At 43.3% G+C, this 21,614-nt stretch overlaps 1 protein-coding gene across 1 annotated transcript in view; it reads right to left on the bottom strand.

The window, feature by feature from the left end:
• The window catches only part of obsl1a (obscurin like cytoskeletal adaptor 1a), a 38,301-nt gene extending 17,027 nt beyond the window's left edge, over positions 1-21,274 (bottom strand). The window contains exons 1-10 of the mRNA XM_072682933.1: positions 20,161-21,274; positions 16,658-16,927; positions 14,546-14,806; positions 13,235-13,540; positions 11,800-12,066; positions 5,041-5,316; positions 3,594-3,869; positions 2,013-2,285; positions 921-1,196; positions 301-576 (exon numbers count right to left, since the gene is read on the bottom strand). Of these exons, the coding sequence (XP_072539034.1) occupies positions 301-576; positions 921-1,196; positions 2,013-2,285; positions 3,594-3,869; positions 5,041-5,316; positions 11,800-12,066; positions 13,235-13,540; positions 14,546-14,806; positions 16,658-16,927; positions 20,161-21,274 (3,595 nt within the window). The remainder of the gene's footprint in view (positions 1-300; positions 577-920; positions 1,197-2,012; positions 2,286-3,593; positions 3,870-5,040; positions 5,317-11,799; positions 12,067-13,234; positions 13,541-14,545; positions 14,807-16,657; positions 16,928-20,160) is intronic.
• Positions 21,275-21,614: the final 340 nt, after the last annotated feature.

Genomic DNA, 21,614 nt, shown 5'->3' with positions numbered 1-21,614 from the left:
ATCAAGATACTATTACTAAACACAGACATTTGACTGAATTCAGCTGTTTTTCTGGCTAAATCAGCAAGTTCAGATCTGTAACTGAATCAGGTTGAAAATAAGGGGCCAAAATGAAGGCCAGGGTTAGGTTTTTGGTTGAGATTAAAGTTAAGATTAGGGCCAGAATGATGGTCAGGATTAGGTTTTGAGTTGAGGCTAATGTTAAGATTAAGGCCATGATGAGGGTTAGGATTAGGATAGGAGCATAGATAAGAGTGTAGCAATAAGGTTTGCAATGTGATTGGAGCTGTTTGAATGTACCACAAATTTTGACTTGGAAATCCATTGTGTCATCAATAGCATTGCAGGTATAGAGGCCAGAGTCTGCGAGCTTTGGAGAGTGAATGATTAGTTTGCGGACTAGGCGATCCATGGTGATGGTGATGTTGTTGCTCTCCTCCACTTTAACTCCATTCTTCATCCAGCAGACTTCAGCATTTTCACGCGACACTTCCAGCTCTAAGACCACAGCTTCCCCAGCTAATGTTTGTATAATGCCATCTGTCTTTTTAGAGCAGGAAAGTTTTACAGGGGGCTCTGTGAACCAAAAAAAAAGTAAGTAAGAATACTTGACTAAATAATGTACCGACTGTCTGAACACCTCAAAATGATTTGGATAAAGAAGCTCTTCACTGACTTAAAGGGTTAACAACTTAAGGGTTGGTATCTGTATCTAGTATTTTGGCTTACATCATTATGTAAGGTAACCCTTGTACATCCTTGATATGTTGATATAGGATGTAAATCGAATGTAAATGTAATGTATTATGTATCTGATAATGTAAGAATTCTAAATTTAAATATGAACGAAGCATATATATAGCATATATACTATATACAATACATTAAATAAAAAAATATATATCTAAGAGTAAAGTTACCTTCAATTTTTACCCAGAAGGTCACAGAATCGTCTGCAGTTTCACAAACGTACTCTGCCGAATCGTCTATCGTGGTATGAGATATAATCAGCCTGCGGTGAACCCCATCCTCCTCCAGTGTGAGGTCATTGCTCTGCTCTACCTCCATGCCATCACAGTACCAGCAGACTTCTGCTTCTGCCTTAGAGATTTCACAGCTTAGCATCAGCCTTTCTGAAGCCAGCAGACAGATCTCCACCTCAGACTCACTTGGGGATATGATGCGCACTGGAGTCTCTGATTGAAAAGGAATTCACAGAATGAGTTCATGGAGTACGCTCATCTTGTCAACTTACAACAATAAACTAACACAATGGATCCAATTAATCAATGTCTTCATTAACACAATAGTCTGTTAAGAGTGTTAAAGTCTGCTGTGTTGGAGCTGTACTGTCCTGTACTTGATAGAGGTCTAACAAATCCTAAAATCAAAATACGCCTTTAGAGTGTTTAATTACTAGTAATGTATGTCTTCAGACAGTTATTTAGATTAAGATAATATTTCAAATATGATGATATTTATTGTACTCTGAAAGAACTTAACATTTAAGTAAAGGTGGTTGGGTAATACGGTAAGTTTACCGTGTTTGTAACCATGCCAAAGAAAATGTTATATTTATTGGTACTGGTTTATGAATGTTTATGAATTGACATTGGCATCAGCAGATATGTAGATGGAAAATGATGAATATTGGCATCGGATTGGCAGCCAATTCTTCTTGCTCTTACGTAACTCTTGAGAAAATGTCCCCTATGTTTAACAGCAGAGAAAACCCCCTAAACTAACTTTTTCAGCTTGAAATTGAATGACTTTTCCTAGAGTGAGCCCAACAATACAGAAAGTGAAAAATGTCTTTGTTCACATGTCCATGAATTTGTATACAGAGTATACAACACATTCTGTTGAACATTTCAAAACTCTCACTCAATTCTGTGTAAATCCAATAAAAATATAATGTATAGGTCACTCATTTATAACAACATAAACAGTACTTAAAACATTAGCAATGGTTCATTTCCACAGATGAAGTTTCTTGGTTCAGTAAAGCTTACCTGTAACATTAAGCTGGAAGAAAACAGAGTCACCTCCTGTGTCACACACATACTCTCCTGAGTCTCTCCTGGATGCACACAGGATGGTCAGTCTCCTGTAAGGCCCTTCTGCACTCAGCCTTATGTTCTCATTCTCATGGACTTTCAGGCCATCCTTAAACCAGCAGGCTTCTCCATTCGAGCGGGAGAGCTCACAGTTCAGTATTATCTCCTCTGAGACAAAGCGTTCCAAACAGACATCGTCTTTTGGGTCCACAATTGTTACTGGCGGCTCTGTTCAAAGACAAATCCAGTATGCATAAAACATGCTAAGTAATATATAAATAATAAGAACAATCCTTATGAGAGGTTTCCTTCAAATACTATTTCTCAATCAAATACAGTCTGTAAAGGTTTGAAACAGTTTGACATATCTATACTCCACCCCTCAAATTTGTTTTGTTGCCAGGATTAAAAATGAAAAGGATCTCTTTAATGTACTGAATGACTAACTTCTAAGCATATATAATTATACAGTAAAACACAAGTGTGTGTAATGATCAATTTTTTTCTTTCTTCATACCAAAAAGTCACTGGGAAATGCTAGAGTCAGAGTGTGTCCTTAGTGAATGGGATGGAGAGGGCTAAATGGCAAAAAATAAATGCAAATAAAATATTTTTCTATTTGTTCACACAGGATTTTTGTTTCATTTTGGAAAGTAGATGTACTACATGAATACAATAGAACATGGTAAAATTATTGCCACGTCTATAATGAAGCAAACACAAGCAAAAAGAGACCTTTTATAGACCAACAAATAAAATACTTTCCACTCATAATTCTTTTCTTGTCTTTGTTGTTTGTTATTGTGTATCCTCATCCTTTACATTACGTCTTGATTTAATATATGATTTATAGCAACAGCGTTTAGCAGAGCGATATAGAAAAAAGGCTGCTATGGTAAAATAACGTTGCAGTTAGAAAGCTTCTCAACCAATCGACAAGCGTGGCTGAAACTAACTGTTGTATAAAAAAGAATCAATGATAACTAATCAATGAGAAAGTTTTTTTTTATAGCAAACCGATTTTGGGTAAAAAGATGCTAGCATTGAGCTTGACATACTAACATCTTGCATTTATAACGCCTTATAAAAGAAAGTTCTAAAACAGAAGTGTAAAAGCATTGAAAAACACAGTATAATGGCAGTTTTAAAATGTTTTTTGCTGTTCAGTTCTGACTTCAATTGTTAACTGGAAGACCGGTACAGTTGTTAACAAGCAAAAGGCTTAAAATTGCTAGCTAGCCAAAGTAATGTTAATATAGCCCCTTGTGATGTGAGCCAAACTGCCTCTAAAGCAACTCAACATGCACGAAAGAAAATGCTTAAGGCCAACAAATGTTATCTAAATGACTATCTTGGAGTCATAATTTTCTATTTGCTTTTAGGCGTACAATTAAATAATATACTAATGAATATGTTTGGAGACAGAATAATGCTGCTGAATGAAAATACATTTGGATAAGACAATTTTAGACTTTGTATGGAACTCAGGTTTTAGACTCTATATATGTCTCAAAATGGCAAAGTGCACTCACACACCTTTAACGTTGACAGTGAAGGATGTGGTGTTGTCTCCTGCTTGGCATGTGTATGTGCCAGCATCACTGAGTTGTGCTGAACGGATGATGAGTCTGCGCATGGTACCCTCTGTCTGGATGGTGACACTGTCACTCTGGAGGACCTTAACTCCATCTTTGAACCATTGAGTGGTGCAATCTGGCCGAGAGAGCTCACAGTGCAGCACCACAGGGTCCAGCTCCATAGTGCTCTTCTGCCTCTCCTCAGCAGGGATTTCCTTAAACGATACTGGGGGCCCTGTCACAATAAGGAAGGACACTAGTATCGTCAGTAAAAGGTAGATGTGTGAAAATAGATCAAACTGTAGTCAAAGTTGAGTTTTATGTTGTGAACCAGCCTGAAACATGTTGATAAAGAGGTTTTAGTTTCTTTTTTGTCCATGCAATTAGACAAATCCAGTCGTATTGGACTGTGAAGGAGATATGCAAGGTTTACTCCAGTGTGCATAATACGTAAGTTAATAGTATCCAAAAATGGGAGAGAAAACAGGTTAGGTAGAAAGGGTACAGCAGCAAACAACAGCAAAAGGTGATGCACACTGTGAGTTCTGTAATTCAAACGCATTCATAGTGCTCATTGTGCACCTCACAATTCTTGCTTGTGAAAAAGAAGAAAAAGAGGAAAGGTTACAGGGAAGATACAGTGGAGGGTTAAGAGAGACACTAAAAAAGGCCAAATTTCAAAACAGAAAGACCTCCGTATCACCTGTAATGTCCACCTGAAACACAGCAACATCATCAGCAGACCGACAAGTGTATGTGCCGGAGTGGTCAAAATCAGCAGACTCGATGACCAACGTCCTAATGTTGCCATCAGTCTGGATGTCTATTCCACTTTGGAGACAGATGGGCTCCCCATCCTTGAGCCACCAAACTTCTGCATCTGGGTCAGATAACTCACAGCGTAGTACTAATGGATGTCCAGCATCCACGGACCTGCTCTTCTCTGCCTCTGTCAGACTCTCGAATGTGGCCCGTAGTGCTGAGGGTGTTTAGTTTGTCAATGTGAAGATAAGTCAAATCAAAGGCTTCAGCATAGTGTTCTGTACTTCTAATAATTTCAGTATCATTACTTATGCTAAGCAACTTATAATTAACTGTTATAATTATTTATTTTAATGTGATCCTCTGAAGAATCAAATGTCCACAATTTACTCTCTACCTTAAATGTAGCTGATCATTCAAGGCATGTTTAATGTCTAAGGTTTGCGTATTTAGTTTTGCGCTTGAACTTCAAGACTACTTAACATTATGCAAACATCACACACTAAATCATCACTCACTGAATTTAAATACTTGACATTTTGAGGGTGCAGTCTAAACTTCTTTAAAATGTTGGATTAGCTATATTTCAGGTAAGGGTACGATTTTTTTAGCAACAAAAAAACTCAATAAATTGCGACCTTTACCTTCAACATTCACATTAAAGTTGAGGACATCATCATTTGATTGGCAGGTGTAAACTCCAGAGTGGAAATACTCTGATGATTGGATAACGATTCTCCTCATGTTGCCATCTGCTTGGATATTTAACCCTTCTTCTTGGTGAAGCTCCTGGCCATCTTTGAACCAGCGCACATCAGCTGCAGGGTGGGAGACCTCACAGTACAGTACGATGGGGTTTCCAGCCTCAACTCTCTTATTCTTATCTGCTTCCGCCAGAGGGATGAACTTCACCACAGCAGCTGGAAGTAGCAAGAATTTTTCATTTTTATTTCTATGTTTGATTATGTATACATCAAGACATAACAATGAAAAAATCAGAGAGAGTAAACAAATTGAAGTGCAGTAATACATGAAAATGCATCTAGCTCTCATTTGTGTCTTTAGACTTTTAGACTTAATGTGGATGTAAGTGAATGCTTCCAGGTACTAAATGAATGGTTATGTACTATACACTCTTACTGTAAAAAGAGACTGCTTCTCTTTCCACATGTTTCTTAATATCTAGTGTAAATGACAGGAAGTGGTAATATTATACAGTACTATTCATACATATAGTGAATCATAAAAAAATACCCTTACTGTTTTTCAATACAATATCATAATAGTATTGAAATTACACTGTAGGATTATCATCCTAAATGTTAGACATGTATTTTCTGGATGCATCTAACATTGTATAATATTTTATACAGCTTCATATAGACTAATGCAAAACACATGATGCTGCACAGTGCCCAGATCAATTTAACTAGGCAAAGAACCCCTCAAGCATTCAAAACAAAACTATGGCTGTAATGTGGTGCTCACTTACAGCGGGGTTTGAACCCAGGCCGCCGGGCCGGCGCGCTACTGAGTGGGCTACCACGATCACGTGACCAACGGGCCCAAGTGCAGAGTCTTTCAATCTTAGAGCAGGTAAAACGGAAATGAAAAATAAAGCCTCTCGGGACTCAAACCCAGGCCACCGCGTCGCAAGACTGACGCTCTGCCACTTCACCAAAGCAGCAGTTATGAAGGTGGCCAACAAATGAAACTTAAAAAGAGGTGGGTTTAATAAACAAACAAAGGACACCAGGGAGAGCTGGCTACCCCTAGAGGTATTTTCCACTAGAGGGAAATACAACTGTGGGCAAAAAGGATCTCCCAAAAGAAACCAGAAAACTGAGAAGTTACAGGGAAGGCAGACACTCCTGCCTTCCTCTGTAAAACTAGTGTATGTGTGCAAACACACACACATACACACACCCACGGGCACACACACCAGGGAAGACAGACACTCCTGCCTTTCTCTGGTACACGAGTGTATGTGTGCTACACGCACACACACACAGACACACACACCAGGGAAGACAGACACTCCTGCCTTCCTCTGGTACACGAGTGTATGTGTGCTACATGCACACACACACACAGAGACACACACACTGCACAGACACAGGGAGACAGACTCGGGAGAGACACACGAAGGGGAGTGACACACTCAGCCTTCAACTCGAGATCTACACAACACAGACACACACACCACCAGAATCAAAAGATCCAGCAGTGGGGCAACTGGATCTGTGTGCCTATATAGCCTACTGCCCAGGTGTAGGGAATTGGGCTCGATTACTGGCTGGGGTGACTCGGGGCCTCCCCCTGGTGGCAGGAGGAGGCCTTGCCCTAGAGCCACCCCTTACCCCCCCCCCCGAGGGGCGGCACCCGACATCCCCAACCCAGCAGCACGGTCCCGACGAAACGCCCGGATGAGCTCGGGGTCCAGAATGTGGCGGGAGGGCACCCAGGACCGCTCCTCCGGGCCATAACCCTCCCAGTCCACTAGATACTGGAGGCCGCCGCGGATCCGATGGACATCCAGAAGGCGCCTGACAGTGTAGGCCGGCGCACCGCCAACCGTACGCGGGCCCAGCGGATCGGCGGGACCCACGGAACACAAGACGGGCTTGAGGCGGGACTCGTGGAAGGTGGGGTTCACGCGCATCGAAGGGGGAAGGGCAAGGTGGTAGGCAACGGGATTGACCCGGCGAAGGATCTTGAACGGTCTGACGTACCGAGGCGCCAACTTGCAGGGAGCACCACGCAAGGGCAGATCCTTAGCCGAAAGCCAAACCCGTTGCCCAGGACGATAGGTCGGAGCTGGCCTTCGCCTCCTGTCTGCATAGCGCTTCTGAGCAGCTACTACAGACAGGAGGGACCTGCGGGCTTTCTGCCAGGTTCTCCGACAGCGCCTGACCATCTGTTCCGCCGACTGGACCCCAGTTCCTGCCTCCTGTCCTGGGAACATGGGGGAGCGTACCCGTATTGGCACTCAAAGGGTGACATTCCCAGGGACAAGTGCCAGAGGGTGTTATGTGCGTACTCCACCCAAATCAGTTGGTCAGACCAGGTAGAAGATGAGGAGGAGGCCAGACAGCGGAGGGTGCGCTCCAGGTCTTGATTGACCCTCTCTGTCTGGCCGTTAGACTGGGGGTGGAAGCCAGATGTGAGGCTGGCCTCCGCCCCCAACAGTCGGCAAAATGCACCCCAGAACCGGCTGGTGAATTGGGGCCCACGGTCTGACACAATGTCAGAGGGGAGTCCGTGAACCCGAACCACCTGGTTGAGTACTAGATCCGCTGTCTCCTTAGCTGATGGCAGCTTTGGAAGAGCCACAAAGCAGCCAGCCTTGGAGAACCTGTCCACAATGACTAGAATCATCGGGGCAACCCTGTGATAAAGTCAAGGGCCAGGTGGGACCAAGGACGCGTGGGGACAGCCAGAGGGAGCAGCAGACCAGTTGGCCTCGTTCTGGGATCTTTGCACTGAGAGCACACCAAACAGGAAGCTACACGAGCATGTCTCCTTCCATGCCGGGCCACCAGAATCGCCGGCACAGAAGCTCGAGCGTGCGTGTAGTCCCTGGGTGTGCTGCCTGGGAGGACGCATGGCCTCACTGAAGCACCAGTTCCCTTACAGGCCTGGGTACATAAAGTCGATCCGGGGGGCCACCATCCGGATCAGGTTCAGTGAGGTGGGCCTGTTTGATCGCGTCCTCTAGTCCCCATCGGATGGGCGCAACAATCCGGTCTTTGGGGACTATAGTTGTGGGTGTGCTTGATAGAGGATAGGGCTCCCACTGGCGAGAGAGAGCATCGGGCTTGGTGTTCTTCGAGCCCGGTCGGAACAATAACACAAAATCGAACCGAGTGAAGAACAATCCCCACCTGGCCTGGTGCGGATTAAGACGTTTGGCCTGTTGGATGTAGGCCAAATTCTTGTGATCCGTCCAGACCAGAAAGGGATGTTTTGCTCCCTCAAGCCAGTGTCTCCACTCCTCTAATGCAAGCTTGACCGCCAATAATTCGCGGTCACCCACATCATAATTCCGTTCAGCCGGGGTAAGGCGGTGGGAGAAGTAGGCGCAGGGGTGCAGCTTTTGGCCAGGACCAGACCGCTAGGAGAGGACTGCACCCACGCCTACCTCAGAGGCGTCCACCTCCACGATGAACGGAAGTTCCGGGTCGGGCAACTGGAGAACCAGGGCCGTGGTCAACAGGTGCCTTAGAGTGTCAAATGCTTCCTGGGCCTCCGTGGTCCAAACAAACCTCCCTGATGTCTTCCTCGTCAAAGCAGTCAAAGGGGCTGCCACAGAGCCAAAATTCCTCACGAACCTTCGGAAGAAGTTGGCAAAACCCAGAAAGCGCTGGACAAGGCGCAAAGAGGTTGGCCTGGGCCAGTTTTCCACGGCCTTGATTTTGTCCGGGTCCATGCGCAGGGTGTTGTGGGACACAACAAAGCCCAAAAAGGAGATTGACTGCGCATGGAACTGTGATTTCTTCAGTTTGATGAACAGGTGGTTCTCCAGGAGCAACTGGAGAACCCGCCGGACGTGGGCGACGTGTTCGTCTACGGTCTTACTATAGATGAGAATGTCATCCAAATAGACAAACACATACCTGTCCAAAGCCTCCCGGAGGACCTCGTTAATATACCGTTGGACCGAATGGCATGACGAGGTTCTCGTAATGCCCAGACGGGGTGATGAACGCCGTCTTCCACTCATCACCCTCTTTGACCCTGACCAGGTTGTAGGCACTGCGCAGGTCCAGCTTGGGGAAGATGGAGGCCTGCTGCAGTGCCTCAAAGGCTGAGGTCATGAGGGTTAATGGGTACCGGTCTTTTATCGTTATTTTATTGAGGCCTCTGTAGTCTATACAGGGCCTCAAGCCCCCATCCTTCTTCCCCATGAAAAAGAAGCCGGCCCCAGCCAGGGAAGTGGATGGCCGGATAAACCTTAAGGCCAAGGCCTCCTGGACGTAGTCCTCCATTGCCTGACGCTCTGGTGCTGACAAAGAAAACAGCCTACGCCTAGGGGGGGTAGTGCCGGGGAGGAGGTCGATGGCGATGTCAAAGGGTCTGTGGGGGGGCAGCAGCAGGGCCTGCCGTTTACTAAACACCTCCCGAAGGTCCCAGTACTCCTTTGGGACTCGTGAGGGGTCGAAACCTTCGGGATTGGTGTCAGTACCCACAGTAACCCTAGGGGTCTTGAGGCATGAGGACCGACAAACTGGTCCCCATGCCAAGACAGACTGGGACAGCCAGTCCACGTGGGGGTTATGACGCTGGAGCCAAGGGAAACCCAGCACCAACTGCAAGTCAGGAGCGCTGATAATGAAGAACACTATCTGCTCGGTGTGAGGACCAACTCGCAGCGTGAGAGGGTGGGTTTGGTGGGACACCACCCCAGGCTCCAGTGACCGACCGTCTATGGCCGCTATGGGCATGGGCTCCCTCAAGGGGACCAGTGGCAGGGCCAACTTTCTGGCGAGGCCGGCATCTAGAAAGTTCCCTGCCGCTCCAGAGTCCAAAAAGGCAGGCAGGCAGCACGAAGGTGCCCAGAGATCCCGCAGTAGAGGCACCTGCCTTCGCGCATGCGCGCCTCACGCTCCTGCCGTGGCACACGAGTGTGTCCCAGCCGCATGGTTAGGGCCCTACTGCTGGGGGGCCCCCAAAGAGAGCCTAAGACAGCAGGTGGGCCCTGAGGAGCTCGGGGGCTCTGGCACCCCGCGCCCTACGCCTCTCCTTGAGGCGGTTATCCACTCTTTGGGCCAGCTCAATGAGCCGATCAAGGTAGGTGGGGGGGTCACGGTAGGCCAGCTCATCCTTGAGCTCCTCACTGAGACCATGGAGGAAGGCTGAAACAAGAGCACTGGCATTCCATCCACTTTCCGCCGATAGCGTGCGGAATTCAATGGCATAATCAGCCACAGACCTTTCTCCCTGACGTAGGTGCAGGAGGTGGGACCCTGCCTCTTCTGCACGGAGCGGAAGGTCAAAAGTTTGCGACAGCGCAGCCGCAAACCGGGCCACAGAGGCACATACATGGGGTTGATACTCCTACACCGGGGTGGCCCAGGCTAATGCCCTACCGGTGAGGAGAGAGATGATGTATGCCACCTTAGCACGCTCGGATGTAAAGTGGGATGGTTGCAGCTCGAAAGCCAGTGAACATTGAAGGAGGAACCCTCTACATCCTCCTGGTCCACCAGCATAGCGCTCTGGGGCTGGTAGAAGGGGCTCAGCACTAGAAACCACGGCTGCTTGGGCAGCGGTAGCCTCCTCCTGGGGAGGTTCAGGAGTGTGCTGGGTCACTAGATTTGTCAGACCCTGCAGCAGAGAAAGAATCTGCTGCAGGGCCTGCTCATGCCTCCCCACAGTCACCCCCTGACTTGCTAGAGCGACTTTTACCTGTTCTAGATTGAATGTCTCTGCTGGGTCCATGTCTGGGCTGGATCTTTCTGTAATGTGGTGCTCACTTACAGTGGGGTTTGAACCCAGGCCGCCAGGTGGGCGGGCCGACGCGCTACTGAGTGGGCTACCACTATCACGTGACCAACGGGCCCAAGTGCAGAGTCTTTCAATCTTAGAGCAGGTAAAACGGAAATGAAAAATAAAGCCTCTCGGGACTCAAACCCAGGCCGCCGCGTTGCAAGACTGACGCTCTGCCGCTTCACCAAAGCGGCAGTTATGAAAGCAGCCAACAAATGAAACTTAAAAAGAGGTGGGTTTAATAAACAAACAAAGAACACCAGGGGAGAGCTGGCTACCTCTTAAGCATTAAATACAACTGAGGGCAAAAAGGATCTCCCAAAAGAAACCAGAAAACTGAGAAGTTACAGGGAAGGCAGACACTCCTGCCTTCCTCTGTAAAACTAGTGTATGTGCGCAAACACACACACATACACACACCCACGGGCACACACACCAGGGAAGACAGACACTCCTGCCTTTCTCTGGTACATGAGTGTATGTGTGCTACGCGCACACACACACACAGACACACACACCAGGGAAGACAGACACTCCTGTCTTCCTCTGGTACACGAGTGTATGTGTGCTACACGCACACACACACACACAGACACACACACTGCACAGACACAGGGAGACAGACTCGGGAGAGACACACGAAGGGGAGTGACACACACTCAGCCTTCAACTGGAGATCTACACAGGCACACAGACACACACACCACCAGAATCAAAAGATCCAGCAGTGGGGCAACTGGATCTGTGTGCCTATATAGCCTACTGCCCAGGTGTAGGGAATTGGGCTCGATTACTGGCTGGGGTGACTCGGGGCCTCCCCCTGGTGGCAGGAGGAGGCCTTGCCCTAGAGCCACCCCTTACAATGGCAATACAGACGGGTGGATAACTTTGGAAATAAATTCAAAGCTCCATACCTTGTACCTGCAGGACTGCTGAGTCACGGACTCCAGTGGCGATAAACGTGATCTCGGCTCCATCATACACATTCAGCACATGGTGAAAGCGCAGGGTGTGGAGGTTTTTTGATTGGCTGATACTAAAGCACTCGCTGTTGTGCAGCTGAGTGCTGTTGAGGAACCAGGTGCCAATCATAGAGGCTGAGAGCTCAATGGAGAACACTGCATCCTCCCCCTCAGTCACCACAGCATTCTTTAGAGAAGTTTTGATCTTTGGACCAGGGACTGTAGATGTCAGGATATAGAAAAAAAGGAATTAACATTACAAAAAAATTTAATAACTAAATAAATAAGCAATGTCACATTAAATATATTCACTTTTTTTACATAGTACATATTTGTTTGTGTAGAAAACAATTTGTTCACTTATTTTCATTTGGAAAGTCAGCAAAATGTCCTTTTGTCACATTTTGCATAAGTCTGTATTTGTGTATGTATGTATTAGCTGTTCTGACATAGCAGTTAAAAGTAAAAAGTGTTAAAATAAGGTTCATATCATCTAATGTTGTTATCCATCAAATAGCATTAGCAGTGTATATGTATATATTAGCTGTGGGCTAATCAGCAAGGTCTGTTCCTGCCTCAAACCTGGGTGAACTTAAATGACTGTGTAAAAGTAAAAATTGTTTTTTAATAATGAACCTACAATTCTCCAGGAACAGTAATTTGTTCCCTTGGCTTAGACATATTTGATTTTATAATAGTAAGGCCAATGCTAAATGACCTTCAAAAAAGGTTGTGCTTCTGTTTGACTTGTTTAGCTTGTTGTGTTAAAATTGTTAAGGATGGAAACATCCCTGCAGATATTTAAATAAGACATGCCTTTATACAGTAGGCCTATTCTAAACAAATGTATTTTTATTTATCAAGCTACAAAGAGGAGCTAGATATAAGTAGAGAAATATATACACATATCTATTAGACATAGATAAACTTGCTGACAACTGTAATAGTAGAAATACATTTTTATACAACCATTTTTATTTTCTTGATTTAAAGAAGCTGTTTTGCCTACAGTGCTTTTAACACAAAAAAAACTAAATATCTGTTCTCATTGACTATCCTGTATTGTGGTTCATACAAAAAGCAGTCCAGACTGAAAAACTGCGAAGAGAAAGAAAAGGAAAACTAATTTCTAGGATGAAATAATTTGAAATTGACTTTTTTCGCAGGTTTATCTGTCCTACATGATCTGTATTACTATGTTTGTCAGTGTTTATACACTGCATCAAGCACATCAAGCTCTTGTATTTGAAGACCCCTTCATGAAATTTTTGAGATATCAAGTTCTGAAACCTCCATATAGTAACACATTAACTTCCCCACCTCCTAGACCCCAATTTAACCCCTGTGTAAAACATAGGTTCAGTGATGGTAGGATATAGTTTATTACCCAGATGCACCACGTTGGGAAACTCCACATGGCCGCTTCTGCCATATTTGTTGATACAGCAGATGCGAAAGCGGTAATCACCCTCACATGGCACACTGTCTCCCAGAACTTCTGCTGAGGTCTCTGTCTCTGTAGTCAAACAGCGTTGCCACTCCTGCGAACCCATCTCCTGGAACTCCAACATATACACTGACTTAGTGGAGTTCTGTAAGTTAGGAGAGGGCAACCAGGACAAGATGGCCCCATTTGGGCAGTCTGTGTTCATCTGGACTTCCACAGGACAGATAGGAGGACAGTGTCTGATCGCTGAAAGGAAAAATGACAGATCAGATACTGTGCCAACTTATGGAAAACTACTGATAATAATTTTAAAGGCAATGTTAAAGGAAAACTTTCGTAAAAACATGTATATAACATGTAGATAAGTTTTTTTTTTTACATACACATACCCTACACATACTCAATCAGCCAAGACATTTGGTTTATATTCTGCCAGTTAACTGTGAACAAATTTCATGCCTAAATAATCACACATTAGCCAAAGTTGCCCTGATGTTCAGTAATCTTGAACATACTTGCTTATGGATTACACTTAAAAGTCTACATTTTGGACAACAATGGTTTCTTGGCTGATTCACCAAGTTGTACTAAAAATACAATTCTCTGGTAACATTTTAGAGTTTAGAAAATTTTAAATAAAATCTATTGAGTTAACAACAATTTCTAACCCTCAGTTTCCTCAAGGAAATGAAACTAACCCTAACCCTAATGCTGTTAAAAATCTTTGATGGATTATTGGGGGCTGTCCAAATTATGAAGTATATAGAAGACTATAAATGTATTGAGCTACTCCTTTAAACTTTCACTCTCACAAAAAAGTACCAAACAGTCACTGTTGTAGAATCTACAAGGATACAAGGATTTACCAAACACTATCTACTTCAAGCTTTTAATATATTTGTCTAATTAAAAACATTTATGTTATTAAAAGTCTAAAAATGTACCCTTTCCCCTTTGAAAGTAAGCGTAGGGTACCTTTGAGATACACAGTTGGATTTTGAGGAACATTTTGTACCTTTCATGCCAGAAGTGTGATTAGCATACATATTTGTTAGAGGGTACGTTTATATTGTTTTTACCTTGGGCAACAAAAGTGTACCTGCACAGTACCTACTTCTGTAGTGTAGTTTACACTTGTCAGTCATATACATAAATATTCATAAAGGTCTTCTTAGAAATAAATTACACATTTGTATGCAGGCCTTAGGTAGAGGCTGTAAACAAGTCTTATATGCATATCTGATCTCTTGCCTTTCACTCGTAGTTTGGAGCTTGTCTTAGATCTGCCTGCCATAAACGTGACAGTGCCAGAGTCTTGGTAAGAAGTGTTGACAAAGACCAGGATGTGGGTTTTTCCAAAGGACTTGATAATGGTCTGATGTGTCTCCATCAACTGCAGGCCATCTTTGAACCAGAACACCTCCATCTCCTCCTCATCAACCTCCACACAGAATGCTGCATTCTCTCCTTCAAGCACCTCTAGCCTGCGAGGAAGCTTCTTCACAATTGTACCTAAAAGATCAAATCACTCATATTACCAATGAAATGCCCAGAACATCTGCTTTATCATTTCCTTTAACAATAAATATGTAATAAAAGTTTTCTACATATACAAATAGCATAGCAGAAATAGTACCAGTTACCAGAGAACACAGGTTAATGACATAGGCTTATGGTAATTTGCTTACATACACCAGGACTCTGAACAGAACACAGAAATATACTATGCCTGGCTTTGATTAACAATGTGTAATTGTGAGAAATGAATAACCACAAAGTCGCACTGAAGCTTCACTAGCTGTGTCGTACATGACAGCTGGATGACCTTTGCGAACAAAGACACTACATGGCAAAGCCTTTGGTTGGTCTGTTAAAAAAACTGCATTTTTACCTTGAGAAGTTTGATGAGTATACACTCGGCAATCTGCTCTAAAATATTTTTTGTTTACCTGAAATAGTTCTGTGTAAGTTTAACATTCTAACATCAGTAAAATGATGAAGGTTTGATTTCTACCATACTACGATAAGGACGAGTGGACGAGTGTAAGTTTGAGATTTTTTTTATGTGGACGGACAAATGCTGCTTTCTGAAGACATCTTGATATTTTACTTGTGCATGGTTGTTATAGACTAACAACAGTTTGCTCTTAAAACACAGTGTGACAGAACGTCCTGCCCTTACAGTTGGAATAGGCTACAAAAAAATAAAATAAATAAATACAGTGCCTTTTTAAAGATTTTAAACTTTTCTTCTTGGTACAAATCAGGTGTTCAGTCTGTGTAAAAGAGCAAGTTATATTAAAAAGTATGTAAAAAATGTTTTTCTTATTTGATTGAACAGCTTTGTTGTTAGAAAATGTGCTTCAGCTTTGCACTGGATTTAGGTCTGTTTTGGTCATTATACTGCTTCTTGGGGAGTTTGATGTGAGCTTATGTGAGCATTTTAGAGCCATTTGCGTTCTCCTGTGGACAGAGAGAACCTGGGAAAATTGTGATTTTGACACAGAGCAAAAATTAATAACGAAAAAAGTTAACAAATTGCTATTAATTATTCGAGGATTGGATTCCACTAAAGCATTGTTCCCATTGGTTCCCTGGTTCAAGATCAGAAAATTCTTACAAGGGGCAATTTGTGCTTTTTTGTGCAAGTAAATAAAATGTGATTTTACAGCTTAGCGCACTGTGGTAAAAAAACACTTTTGTTATTCATTAAAAATGGTGCACTTAAAATTTGTGTTATATAAGTTGTTCTTGTTTGATTGGTTTATTGCAAACAGCTAAAAGTTAGTAAATAGTACTAATAAATCTGTGGGGTTCGACTTCCACAATAACTTTGATTGCAACAGTAAATAAGTATCTACCTAATAATATCATTGTAGTTACACATGGTGTAAATGTGATTTTATGTAAATAGCACCTGCATTTACTTTTTGCACATTGCACATTGTGCAAAAAGTTGTATGAGGCAGTGGTGGCTCAGCGGTTAGAGCTCCAGGCTATTGATGACAGGGTTGTGGTTTCGATACCCAGGCTCAGCAAGCTGCTACTGTTGGGCCCTTGAGCAAGGCATTTCACCCTCCCTGGGCGCTGCAGCAATGGCTGCCCACTGCTCCGGGCATGTGTGCTCCCTGTCCACTGTGTGTGTTTCAGTGGTGTGTATGTGTTAAATACGGAAGCCAAATTCCATCTGTGTCCATCACAAATGGTCAATGTGGTTGTTTAATGTTTGTAATCACATCATTCTAGTTACAATTTGCGTCGTGGAAAGTACAATGTTAATATGCACAATTCGAGTAAATAGCATGATGGTATTATGTTCACTTCTTGTAAACAGCATCTGCCAAAAATCTGGCCAGCACTCACCTTTAACAGCCAACTCTGCGATGCTCTTCCCGCCATCAGGCATTTCACACAGGTAAACTCCATCATCATCTGCCCCCACATCTCGTATAGTGAGCCGCCGTCTAGTGCCCTTCTGCTCCATGTCATACTTGCTACCTGGCTGAAGCCTCTGGTCCTCCAAATACCATGCTGTGGGGATAGATTCTTCTGGAACCTCACACTCCAAAACAGCAACATCTCTCTCCCTCACTTCCATGTCCTGCAGGGCCCGTTTGAACCGCACCGGCAGTCCTGGCAATGAAAAACAACTTTTGAGCTGACATTTCTTTGATGCTTGTCAGCCTGTTTTGAAGTGAAGGCTATACACAAGTGATATATCTATCTGTCAGAGACAGCAAACATTATCTGTGGTGCAGATTCTGCTTCATCCCCCTTTCCCCTTAGTTTAGCCAAGTATTGTTTGTGACATTTACCCACAGGAATGCTGGCAAAAAATATATATGCTGTCTTATCTACTCAGCAAGAAAGAATATAAAAAACCTTGCTGGCAAATCCCAAAGGCTCATGACCCTTAATAAGAGAGAGGGGTGAAGGGTGAGTTGCCCTGGACTGTTGATAGGATTTCACTGATCTTCCCTCATCGGTATGCAAAGGGCAGTGGTTACCATTCACTCAACACATAGCTCAACGTTTGCGTTAAAGGTTATATATAGTGAAATATGAAAGCAGGACACTATATGACTTTAAATAAATGTACAGAGGACAGCTCTACAATGATTGCCACAAAGAACCCTAGACAAACCATGCTTTACTTTTTATGCTTGTTTTTCTATGAAATGACCAGATCCAGTTATTAAATCATGAGCCAGCCAAGCTAGGGTGACCAGATATCCTATTCTAAGGCATCTAAAAATGTGTCAGACAGGGATGTTTTAACTGCTTTAAAAGTTGAATTTCACATAAATTTCATGCCAATGTTTGTTTTCACAGTCGCCACACATTATATGAACAGATTTTTACAGCTTTAAGCACATCTGTTTAAGTCCCACCTTCTCATCCACCACAATCTGTCTATTTATACATGCATTTACATCAACCATTGGTCAAACTGTTTCCCACAGCCCAAAATGCCAACACAGTCCAATCAGTTCCAGAAAAAAATGCTGTTTTGTTTAGTGGAAACAAATATTCTATAAAAGTCCAGTTTCTAGTCAATATTTACTGTATGTATACAAAGATATGTAAAATATAGTAAAAGTAGTAGTATTTTCAGTTGAAAAGAAAGAAGACTATTTGGTTATATAGGCTATTAAGGTTATTAATTATTGAGTAACTTTTTTATGTATTTGTGTTCATAACTGCATGATTCTAGAGGTATTTAACTCCCTCACACATACACATTGCCATGGTCCTAACATTCACCTGAAGCCCCCTGACCATGACATTCCAGCCATGGTGGATACCTGTGTGTCCCTAGTGTTAGTCTCACTAAGCTAATGCTAGTTTCTGCTAGGCTGGTAATGGAAATGTATCTGTAAAATGAATAGCTTAAACAGACATTTAAATAACACATTTTTACTTTGGATACAACAGTTTGGGTTATGAGTCTTTATATTAAGCATAAGTTAGGGGTTTATGTGGTCCAATTCAGAGCCTCTTAACTATGCTAAAATGAATGACATCAGTTACTAAAACAGAAATGCAATGTTTGTGATATGTAGCATTAGGTTGCTCTAACAGCTGCAGCAGGGTCAGTTTTTGAGAGCTGAGTGTTTGCTCGAATAGAAAGACCAGGTTTAAAGACCAGGTTACGGCACAGTGAGTGGATGTCACACTTGAAGTCATATTGACTTACAAAATGTCTTATGTCTCATAAACATGCTCAAGCTTCCAAGTGAAGATATTTCTTCATATATTTCCTAATGTATTGTACAGTATTGCCTTGTAGTGCCAGACACAGAAGCTACCTTCTCGCCTCACCCTTAACATCTACAGACCTGTTCTCTTTACATTGGAGTATATCAAGTTTTTGGGCAGCACTATATCCAGTGACTTGAAGTAAGAGAGGAAAAAGTCTAAAAACATAATGCAGAAGAGAATGTTCTTTCTTGGCTAATTACACAAATTCAGCCTGCCACTGGCTTTTATGATCTAGCTCTACATGTATATCTTCTCCCCCACCTCAGCTGTAACCATTTAGTTTAGAGCCTTGACATCACAAAAATGAGCAAAACCTACTGCATTAAAATCAGGACTGGAGAGAGATAACCAGTTAGCTGGCAACATTTCATTTCTACAACAGGGTCATGAAACAGAGGAGCATATGACATATTCCATCTACTTTCCTCTAATAGAAGATCCATCAAAGCAAAGAGCCATCAAAGCAAACACAACCTAACATACCAATAGCTTCTTCCCCAGAGCTGTGGCACTCATTAATCACAGTGGACACCTCACAATTTAAACTGAACCTTGAAAACCTCCATTCTGTACCATTATGCATCACAACTGTAAAAATCAAGCTTCCCCCTGCAGTCTGTTTGCTGTTGAGTCCAATCATGGTTGAGTGCTGGTGCCTAGCCTCTGAGTCAGCCTTGTATCACTTTAACCCCCCCCCCCCCCCCCCCCAATGTTGCTAAGCTCCTTTGTAATGCTGCTTTGTGACAACATTCATTGTGGAAAGGGCTATATAAGTACATTTTAACTGAATTGTGCAGATACTGTTCCTTACTGTACTGTCAATAATAGCTGATGATATGATCATATATTTTCTCAGACAAGATATATTCCTAATATTTGTAATACACTTAGCAAAGAAGTGAGGGAGGTCACATACACACATAAATGTGACATGTTTTCTAAATCTAACAATTCTTATATAAGAAATCAAAAGAGAAAGAATCATTGCAATTCAAAGTAATGGTATATGCATATTCTAATATAATGTGAAGCCAAAATAAACTGTTATTATTGACTGGAGAGGTTAATTAAATTATTGAGCTCCTATGAAGCATCTCTTGTGTTTAGCATATTTGATTCAATTCAACAAATTCAATTCTGTTGTCAATTATATACATTCCAGTCATACTTGCATACAGTGCACCAACAGGTGCAAATAAGTCATTAGTAATGACAGCTGGTGGTTGAAATAGCTATTTCCCCACAGTAATCACATAAAAACCATTACCAATTACAGTGTAGTCAAAACATTAACTAAGCATTAGGGTAAGACAGCTAGCAACTAAGTTCTCTAATTGCATTCATTCCAACATGAAGCTTATAATACAGATGACTTTAAATAATACAAGGAGCCAGGGGTTCTTAAACCTGTCCTCAGCTCCATGTTTTTGCTCAATCCCAACACATATGGATTAAGCAATAATGTGGACTGTCTGGGGTGCATTGGGGAATGCTTGGAACTATACAGTTTTAGTACATAGTATATTATGGGAGTGAGGATACTAGTCCCACCAACCAGCCTGGAAAGATGTAATCTACACATTGTTGGTTAAATTTCATCATACCTTTCACAGAGAGATGCACAGCACTCAATGTGTTCCCCAGAGCATTTGATGCTGCACAGATGTAGAGCCCATTGTCTTGTTGCTTGCAGTAAAGCACTTTCAATGTGTAGTACCCCTCCCTGTCCTCAAACAGTAGGTGGCGTCGCCCAGGCATGAGCGGCTCTCCGTCTTTCTTCCACACAATCTCCGGTTTGGGTTTACCTGTGACACAGCAACGGAATTTGGCATGTTTTCCCTCTGTGACAGTGAACTTCTTGGCTTTGGCTGCATTCAGTTGAGGTTCTTTGCAGTGTTTTGTTCTTGGGTACTTATCCTTGTTCTGGTGTGGGGACCAGTGCCCATTGGTGTAGCCATTCTGATGGCTCTCCCCCCTTTGCTCTGGGACAGGCTGAACCAGCAGTACAGCTCCAGCCACAACGTTTCCATGCTTATTGGCTGCCTTGCATGTATACACTCCTCCATCTGGGGCGCGCGTCCGGAAGATCTTTAGCTGGAACCATCCTCCATCTTGCTGGCCTATGTGAAAGTGTGCACTCTCGTAGATCTCTTTGAGCTGCTTGCCATCTTTCTCCCACACAACCTCAGGCAAGGGGTCGCCCCAAAGCTTGCAAGAAAAGGCAGCATCCTCACCTCGGTCTACTCTCAAGGACAAAGGCTTGATGAGGAACCGAGGCCTGTTGTCCTGAAACAGACCTGCTTCTTTTTCTGGCCTTGGTTGGTTTGGCTGGTGAAGTGACCTTACTTCGTGTTGAGGCGGGACAACCTTAACGTCTTGGTGTACTTCAGAAGGCTGTGTCAGCTGGTCCTCTCGAGCTTGCTCTTCTACTTTAAGAGTTGCAGCTGCATAAGTCTCCCCGATGCTGTTCTTAGCTCTGCAGATATACTGACCAGCATCTTCCAGAGTTACCCCAGAGATGGACAGGGTATAAACTTTGCCATCCTGGGCAATGCAGTAGCGCCCATCCGGGACAATAGGTATATTCTTTCTCTCCCATACCACATCCGGTTGGGGGTCTCCACCGATTTGACATTTGAGAAGGGCATCTGAGCCACTTTTCACCAGAACTGGACGTGGGTACCCAAGAACACGGGGAGCACCACCAAACACATCCATAGCAATGGCAGTTGAGTAATATTTGGTAATGCAAGGCTTTCACAATGTTTTCTTCTTATTGGAATAAAGCTGTCCTGAGCTTTCCTTTCTACATACCACACTGTTGAAAAATAAACAGAAACCATCAATGTGTCATTTTATTTTACTCTTTTGCCTCAGGATCACTTCAGATTATACCACAAGTACTACTATGGACAAATCAAGGAACAGCATTTGCAAACCTGTCTTTTAATATCCAAAGATGAATATATTATATTTATGTAAGGTTTGTCTTCTTAAAAGAAGCATTCATAAAGAATACGTTTAAGAGGGAATCCAACAAATCCCTCTCCTGCTCCTC

This window comes from Salminus brasiliensis, chromosome 7 (assembly GCF_030463535.1).
Source record: "Salminus brasiliensis chromosome 7, fSalBra1.hap2, whole genome shotgun sequence".
Lineage (NCBI taxonomy): Eukaryota > Metazoa > Chordata > Actinopteri > Characiformes > Bryconidae > Salminus > Salminus brasiliensis.
The sequence above is the reverse complement of the archived record's forward strand: the minus strand, read 5'-3'. Positions and strand labels throughout refer to the sequence as shown.